General features: G+C 32.7%; 1 protein-coding gene across 1 annotated transcript; it reads left to right on the plus strand.

Moving 5' to 3' along the window:
* Positions 1-8,241: 8,241 nt before the first annotated feature.
* Positions 8,242-9,676, plus strand: LOC120090107 (secoisolariciresinol dehydrogenase-like). Its single transcript, XM_039047620.2, has 2 exons — positions 8,242-8,350; positions 8,788-9,676. Exons 1-2 carry the CDS (start codon positions 8,307-8,309, stop codon positions 9,578-9,580), a joined length of 837 nt encoding a protein of 278 aa, XP_038903548.1. The 5' UTR covers positions 8,242-8,306; the 3' UTR covers positions 9,581-9,676.
* Positions 9,677-9,779: the final 103 nt, after the last annotated feature.

Consider the following 9,779-nt stretch of genomic DNA (forward strand, 5'->3'; position numbering starts at 1 on the left):
TGACCTTCTTCATGAACGACTCAAAACTCAAACGGACTTTGAATATAGACTCGATAACGATTATTAATGCCCAAAAACGCAGGGGCCTTTACAAACAATTGCAAATGTAAAAGGATTTAAATCAAATCGAGGCTAATCATCCCGAAAACATCCATTAATCCCGCACATCCACAGTAAATTTAACCATTTAAACAGTGTAGAAATGCATTTACCATGAATGTAAATGTCATTTCGTTGCAACATATCAAATCGGTGTATCAGAACCTGTCTCTGATACAAATTGATGGAACTCTTATTCGAGAGTACCTATGAGCGGAAGAGGATCTTTCCAATTCATTGTGACGGAATTACCGCATATACATTCAAACATATTTTCATAATGCTAAAAGGATCAAGAAATCATACCAGATGAAGATTTCTTCTTTACAACAAGTCTGAAGCCCAACTGTCTACCTCGAATAGTCACCACTCGGACAGAAGGAAATGGAGAAGACAACACCACTTAGAGCCCTCAGTATTCTTGGAGTGAGAATCCAAAGTGTGGGCTTTGTTCGAATTTGGTAGAAGGAAGAAGGAAGAGAGACTGTATACAACGATCAAGCAAGTGGGAGATGCGGTCGTCTATCGCATTGACAATATGCTTGATCGTTTAGGTGAAGTATACGATCGAGTAGTAAAAGTAAGCGATCATCTAAGCGATCGTGTAGGAAAAGGTAAACGATCGTGTAGGAAAAGGGTGAGTGATCGTCTAAATGATCGCATAAGAAAAACTAAGCGATCGTCTATACGATCGTTTAGTAAATATCAGGAGCTAAACGATCGCTTAGGAAAAAGGTAAATGATCGTTTAGATAATAGCACGCGACGGTGTAATCGGTATGCGATCGCTTAGCAATATCGTATATGTAAGCGATTATGCAGTCACTATCATATAGGTACTAATTTTCTAAACGATGCACTATCTTTTTCACAATATCCGCACACACCGAGATCAACACATTGTCTGCTACTTATAATGCACTCATCCGTTGTTTAGAATGAAGAAGAGCCTTCCCATTTCCTTTATAATCGTAGATCACATTCATAACTTATAAATTAATATCATATATTAATTATAATATTTTTCCTCTACTAGATATAAATCATATTTATATCCAACTTTCTCTAAATTAATGTATCTCATACATAAAATTAATTATATCATATTTAATTAACTCATTCAATTATATCATATATAATCGAACTCCCTCTTGTCAATTTGAACATTTCAAATTGACCCAAAAACTGACTCTCAACTTGTATCTAAGTTACCAAGGGGACCTTAAGAACCTATGGCTCGAAGCTCCAATGGTATGTGAATAGCTGACTAAACTCTTTAGTCACGATATCCACCATCCATTAACTGCCAGGCATTCCACTAAAGACCGAAAATTGAACTCTTCGTGCCATAGATATATTTCTATATCCATTGGATATAACCAATCATCAGTACGATGACCTTTCACAGATGCTCGTAATTACAACAAGCCAATTTACCATTTTGCCCCTATAATTACATCTTCTTCCTTAAGTACCATTGATCCCTTTAATGAACAATACAACATAGTCCTACTATGTGTGAACCCCTCTCGGGCCATGAAAAGGTGCATGACGCCACATCGTTCAAGCCCTGAAATCAGCCCTTAAGGGAGCTATCTATCTACTTACCCCTGCCTCGGGGAAGGAATGAATTCCATCTTGTGAAACTGAGTTCTCAGCTCCCAAATCAGACGAATCTCTAAAATGGTAAGTTTGAGTCGGCGTTCTGGTCACTCGCACCCATGCAAATCAAAGGACCGCCTTCAATGGCAAGAGTTCCCAACTCACTCAGGATTGAGGTCATGTTACCTATGGTCATCCTAGTGAAGTGAAGTCTCAGTTATGAACGGTATTATATAACGAGACGTTAACACTTCGTGGTCAGGTCTTATATAAATTCATTGTATAGGATGCCCCGCTCGCATGTCCCCTACATGAATGATCAGGATCAGACCATCTGTGACAAGTCACAACACTTGTGACCATTCCACAAAGCAGGTCACATCCGTAGCATTACCATGATAAGGTTTCCCTCTTATATCCATATACTACAGACCATTTTGGTTATCACTCAAGACATGATCCACTTGTATGTCACCACATACATGTTTAAGTTACATACAGATAACAAGAGATATTAAGTTTACTGGTTTGTGGTAAAATCTAAATGTGCAAAGTCAAGTAGTGAAGTAAATATTATTTATATTATACATCACAACTGTTCGTACAAAGTTGTTTACAAACTACTGGACCCGAGACTTTAGGGCACAAACCCCAATAATAAATTGTTGTAAAGTGCTACAAATGACCCAATTGATCATTCATATGGAGACACGTAAGTGGGGATATTCTATACAAAGGAGTTTGTATGTGAAGGAACTCGACTGAGGAGATCCTTGAGCGGAACGGATTGTCCAAATTCCATTAGTTATTGAAAACATAATTTACAGTAAACATACAAAAGATATGCATTCAAAATAAATTACAACATGTTTTTTTACGAGAAAAAAGGTTTCAAGATACATTACCTTTAAAGACCTTTTCCTTCACGTAACCTCCCTGGAATAGTCACGAACCAACAACTTCTTGAAGACCTTCTTCAAGATTTGCTCGAACCAAACAAACCGGACACATCACAAAGAGACCTTGGTATTCTCGGGGTGAGAATCCAGGATTGGTGGGCTCTGACTATTTTTTGTTAGGAGGGATAGTTTGGGTGGAGGAAGAAGAAGATTGAGAAAGCTCTCAAGAAATCAAGAACACTGAACATTTCTCAATCGTTCAGCAAATTACAACATAGAGGAAGAAGAGATAACCATTTTTCTTTTATTCCTCTTGCTATAAAATTAATAGCCACCCATTAAGGTGGTTGGAGAGAAAATATGGGGAAGTTATTATTCAAATAATAATAAAATAATATAAATAAATATGGTAACTAACTTATCATATTATATTTATATTAAATTATATGTTATATTAAATATAACATATAATCTATAGTTTTAATATTGTATCACATACAATATAAACTATAGTTTCTTTTCTCTATTTTACGACATGCAATATAAATCATATTTATATTAAATTTAACAACTATGAATCACATTCATAGAAAATATATTTAAATCTCATTCAAATATTTATTTCCTTCCATTAAACTATAATGTATCAAATACATTATGACAATTATATCATATATAATTAAAATAATTTAATTATATCATATATAATTAAATCCCTCTTATTAATTTAAACAATTCAAATTAACCCAAAAATTGATCCTCAACTTAATCCTTTTGAGTTACCAAGGGGACCTTATGGATTTATAGCTTGAAGTTCTAACGGTACATGAATAATTAATTAAACTCTTTAATTACATTATTCTTCATCTGTTACCTATTGGGCACTTCACTAAAGATCGATTGCTGCACTCTTCGCACTACATATATATTTATGTATCCATTGGATATAACCAATCAACAGTACGATGACCTTCACAACTTGCTCATAAGTACTGGGCCAAATTATTGTTTTTCCCCTGTAGTTATATCTAACTTCTTAAATGCCACTGATTCCTCTAATGAACAATATATCATAGTTCCACTATGACTAAGCCCCTCTCGGGCCAGGAGAGGGTGTGGCACCACATTGTTCAAGACCTAAAATCAGCCCTTAGGGGAGCAATATATCTACTTACCACTGCTTCGAGGAATGAGTGAATTCCATCTTGTGTAGTTGTATTCCCAGCTCTCAAATCAGATGAATCCCAAAATGGTAGGCTTGTTGAGTCGGCGATCTAGCCACTTTCATCCATACAAATCAAAAGACTGCCCTCATAGGCAGAAGTTCACAACTCACTCAAGATTGAGTTCATGTTACCTATGATCATCCTGATGAAATGTAAGTCTCTATTATGAATGGTGTTATATAATGAGACTAAACATTTCGTGGTCTGGTCTTATTTCGAGGCTTGAACAATGTGGCGTCGCACCCTCTCCTAGCTTGAGAGGGGTTTGATCATAGTCAGACTATAATTTAATGTTCACTAGAGGGACTAGTGATACTTAAAGAGTTAGATGTTACAAGGGAAAAATGGTAATTTTGGCCCAGTTGTACTTACGAGCAATTTGTGAATGGTCATCATACTATTGATTGGTTATATCTAATGGATACATAAATATATCTGTAGTGCGAAGAGTGTAGTTGTCGGTCTTTGGCAGAGTGTCTAATAGTTAATGGATGGTGAATACTTTAATTAAGGAGTTTAATTAATTATTCAGGTATTGTTGGAGCTTCAAGCTACAGGTACATGAGGTTCCCTTGATAGCTCAACGGGATTAAATGAAAATCATTTTTTGGATTAATTTGAATTGTTCAAATTAATTGAGGGAATTAATTATATATGATATATTAATTAAATTTTAATTATATGTGATATAATTACTATAATGTATTTGATACATTATTGTATTAACTATTTATGAGAGGAAATAAATATTTAGATATGATTCAAATATTAATTTTATGAATTGGATTCATATTGTTAAGTTTAATGCAAATGTGATTTATATTAAATGTCATTAGTGAGAGAGAAGAAACTATAGGTTATATTATATATGATACAATAAGAAAATTATAAATTATATGTTATATTTAATATAACATATAGTTTAATATATATTATATGATATTATCATATTAAAATATATTAAATTATTTATTAAATAAATAAATAAATTATATATTTGTTTATTTGTTTATTTTGATTTTTTTGATTTTTTTAAAATTAATTAATGGCCCCCAATTTTCTCACCACTTCACGTAAGTGGGAAGTTCACTTCATGCTTTTTCTTCTTCATCCTGCAAAAGGATAAAAAAGAAAAAAAGAAAAAAAGAAGGGTTTTGTGAGTGAGAATAAATTCTCACTCCTTCCTCCTCTTTAAAATTCCCTCCCCTCACCAAAATCATCAGAACACCACAACTCTTGAATTCTCACTAGAGAAAATCGAGGTCATGTCTTGCTCGTGACCTTTTTTATTTTGGATTTTCATTTTGAAGAATGTTTTAAAAAATGTAAGGGTTTCTAAAACCCAAATTTATTTTTTTCTATAATTTCATATTTTGCATGCTATATTTTTTGAAATTAAATGTATGGTTGTGTATGTTTCTCTGTAAAATCGAATTCTGTAAAAATAGGGTTTGTGATGATCTATTGCTTCCGCTCAAGGACCCTTCATTGAGTTCCTTCAATTGGTATGAGAGCTTTTAGGTTTTTTATCCCAAATTTCATTTTTTTTAATTGATTTTACCGTCCATGGTGGGTATGTGCATTCTGTAATTCATTAGATGTTTTACATTGAATGTGGTATTGCATTGATGGCTATTTTCGGGATTGGTCATTAGTTTTTTTTATGGCTTTCCTTTATGATTTTCGATCTTTAAATACCCATGTTTTGGGGCATTAATTATTGCTATCGAGTTTGTATTCTTTTGTTGAATCGTTCATGGTGTTCATGTTTGTTTACTGGAGAAAACAAGGTGGAATTCAATGGTTTTTCAAAGAAGATCGAAGCAATATAGTGGGCGACTATGCTATAGTGTTGCGACGTGGTTCGTAGCCTGTCGGGTTGGTTCGATTCATGGGTTCTCCGATTCGAGTGTTTTGGATTCGATTTATATTATCGATAAATATAAATCTTAAATTTGGTCATCGCTATCTTTTTATTTTTTTATTAGTGTAGATTAATATTTCTTTGTCAATTTTGAAAATATGCGGGCAAATTTGGACAATTAGATGGTCATAGACTAAAATAAAATAGAATCTAGAGTATAAGAATCAAAATTGTTAAAAAAATGACAAAAAGTGTATTTTAAACTATTTTTTTATAATTAACCATAAAAATTTTTTAATTCTTGATTAAAATAATATCATAATAAGAAATAAAGTTGTAATTACCACTTTTTTAATGGTATTATTTTATATTTGAAATACATTGTACAAAAGTATTTAAAAAAAAATTAAATTTATATTAGTAATAATAATTTCAATTTAAATTTTTTTTATAATATGAAAAAAATTCGACGTCTTGTATCCTTTTGGCTCCAATCAGGTTTGTAGCAAAATAGACGTATAGGCTTAATCTATTCTCGGACTTTAATTTTATACAATATTCAATTGTCGTTCAAATCATTTTTCACGTTATTTTTCCGAATCGTAACGTGGCGTCTCTCTAAGAGCCTAATTCAATAAAAGACGAAAAAAATGACATGTTTTAACTTTTACCTAAATATTTTCAATATTAAATGCTAATTAATTTCTCTTTATAGAAAATGTTAGTTATATTATTTTTTTTTTTTGTATGTGAGTAAAAGAGGTTTTTTTTTTTTTTTTTTTTTAACTAAAAAAATATGTCTATGACTTGTATGCCAACCGTGGGAGAGAGAGAGTTTGGATAGATAGAAGATGTAGAGAGAAAGTAAGATCGAGAAAGTTGAAGATGACCATGGGAGAAAGATAAGTTAGTTCAATTTAACGTATTATTTAATAATTAATTAGGAGTTAATGGTGAATGACATGCTTTGTAAATTTTGAATTTGAGAGAGGGTAATATAGTCCAAAAAAGTTTTCATAAATTGTTGCTATTTAATTTTATTTTTTTGAGAAAGATACATTTAGGGTAATAGATATACTAGAAAATCTCAACTAGGTTGACATCCTTTTAATATTCTCATCATTTCCAACTTTAATCAAATAATCAATCAAAGTAGAAAGGAAATATGAGGAGATACAAAAGAAGAGAGCAAGAAAATCGTGAAGACATCCAAAGGGAGAAGTGGAAAAAATTATATAAAAATGTTCATGTTAAATGATATTTGAGCAAGTGTGTAGTTCGGTAAGAGTTTTTTAATGTATTATAGATAGTTCGGGAATAATTTTTTTAAAAATAAGAGAATATGCTTATAAAATGCTCTCAAATTAGAAAAATCATGCACAAAGTGACTCTAGAATTCAAATTTAAATTCAAGTAGACCAATAAATGAATAAATAAATATATATATTAGGTTTGCAAAATATATTTTTATCGGTAGGGACTTCAAAACTCTTTTATTTTAAGAGACCCAAAAGAAAATTCAGCCGTCTAACAATGTGATCACATTTATACATATACCATATTCTAAAAACTTATGACTACAATGGGTTTCTTTTAAGCCTAATCTAAAAAAAAAAAAAAAAGAAAAGAAAGAAAGAAGAAGATTCTTGGGGTTCCTTTGATATTCTTGATTTGTCTTTATCAAAACGGAAATTAATTTAAACATTATTTAATTTTCTCAAATTTTCCTATTATGAATTTAAAACTCCAAGTCCACATCCTAATAAAATATTATTTAATGGACCCTAGAGTAATGTAACTATCTTGTTTAAATGACTAGTCTGATCAATTTGGACTATCATATCCAAAATATAAGAGTTGGGTTAGGATAGTTTTATTTTTAGGTTGGATTGGGTTAAACGTTTTTTTATTTTTATTGGCTTGAGTTGAATCGCACATTAGGTAAAAAAAAAAAAAATTTGAGTTGACCTAAACCGACTCAAATTTTAAAGCTTGAGTATTTGTATTGATTAACTTGTGAATTTTTAATATTTTTCTTTTAATATTGTTATGATATTTGTTTTTGTTTAACAGTTTTAATAAATATAATAGATATTTGATATTTAACATATGAATTTTATGAAATTTTAGTTATGAGTCAGGTGTTGTAGATAAATCTACATATTTTTAATTAAAAAGACAAAAAAAAAAAAAAAAAAAAGTTAAAACTCGACCACCTAACCCAACCCAAATTTTAAGGATTGAGTTGGAGACTTAAGTCTTTTGAGTTACTAACTCAACCAACCCGTAATTTTCGAGTTAGCCCAAATACTACCCTCAGCAAGACCCAAGTATTTTTCAATAATTATTATATTTCATATGGATTCAAATATTTAATATTGATTATCATACACAAATTAAAAATATTTTGTAAAATTGTTAGTCACATTGTGACAATCTCTTCAAATTACATACACATATTCTAATTTGTCTGTATCTGAAATTGAAAATGGTTTTTACAAAAATAAATAATTTTTTAAACCAAGCTTTTGTTTAATCTTCAAACTTTGTCCATTATAAATTTAAACCCCCACCCCCAACCCATCCATACTATCTCTCTCTAAAAGAAGAAGAAGAAATGACAAGCAGTGAGGTTATCTCTGCAGCAACAGGGCCAAGGAGGTAACCCAACAAGAACATTTGGCTAACTTTTTAGATTTTATCCTTAATTTTTCAACTTTTTCTTTAATTCTTCTCTGTCTTTCTCCAATATAATATAATATATGGATAATCTAGAGGAACATGTTCTAAGTTTCAGATCCATGAATATTAATTGCCGATTGTTCTTTCACCTTTAGTACAATAGTTGTGTTAATCTGATGGAATTTATTAGGGTTCTTTTCCCAAATAAAAGATTGAGAAACAGGAGAGTCGTTTTTGGTGGAATTTGATATTGAGATGTTCTTTTCCCAATAGTTGTGTTAATCTCCCTGTTGTCACTGAAAAATGGTGTGGCAGAGTACAATAGATAAATCATTGGGATCGAGATTTATACTTTTCTTTGCTTCATATTCCATCAACCACTCTCAACAATATATTCCTCCCCTACTATCCATCAGGCTAGAAGGAAAAGTAGCCCTAATAACCGGCGGCGCAAGTGGTATCGGCGAATGCACGGCAAAACTCTTCGTCCACCACGGCGCGAAAGTAGTCATCGCGGACGTCCAAGATGACCTCGGTCATGCACTATGCAACACCATCCTCGGCCCAACCAACTCCCTCTACGTCCACTGCGATGTCACAGACGAATCCCAAGTCCAAGCAGCGGTCGTAGCTGCCGTCAAAACCTTTGGCAAGCTCGACATCATGATGAACAATGCTGGCATAGCTGACCCTAGCAAGCCCCGAATCATCGACAACGAAAAACACGACTTTGACCGAGTCCTTAGTGTCAACGTCACCGGCGTCTTCCTTGGCATCAAACATGCAGCGCAGGCCATGATTCCAGCCAAAACTGGCTCGATTTTATCGACTGCGAGTGTTGCATCGTATGTCGGTGGCTCTGCATCGCACGCTTATACATGCTCGAAGCATGCAGTGGTAGGGTTGACGAAGAATGCGGCGGTGGAGTTGGGGCAGTTTGGGATTAGGGTGAATTGCTTGTCACCATACGCGTTGGTGACACCGCTGGCGACAAAGTTCACTAGATTGGAGGGGGAGGAGTTTGAGATGGCTATGAACTCTATGGCGAATTTGAAAGGGGTCACACTTAAGGCTCAAGATGTGGCTAATGCAGCTTTGTTTTTGGCTAGTGATGAAAGTAGGTATGTGAGTGGCCATAATTTGTTGATTGATGGAGGTTTTGGTATTGTTAATCCCAATATCAAAATTTTTCAATATCCTGAGAATTAGGCTCTTTGTTGTGAAGAAATTATGGGAGAAAGTCGTCAGTTATATAATTGACAATTATTTAAATGCACAAAATAAACTAAAATAATCTTCCAATTATATAGATTTTCAAATCTATAACTGTTAAATGTTGTTGTCTGTGTTCGTTTTTTTTTTCTCTCTATGAAATTTGTGTAGTAACGGATCAAGGATGAAAAAATCG

The sequence above is a fragment of the Benincasa hispida genome, chromosome 11, assembly GCF_027475165.1.
Source record: "Benincasa hispida cultivar pf3 chromosome 11, pf3_genome.v1.1, whole genome shotgun sequence".
Taxonomy (NCBI): domain Eukaryota; kingdom Viridiplantae; phylum Streptophyta; class Magnoliopsida; order Cucurbitales; family Cucurbitaceae; genus Benincasa; species Benincasa hispida.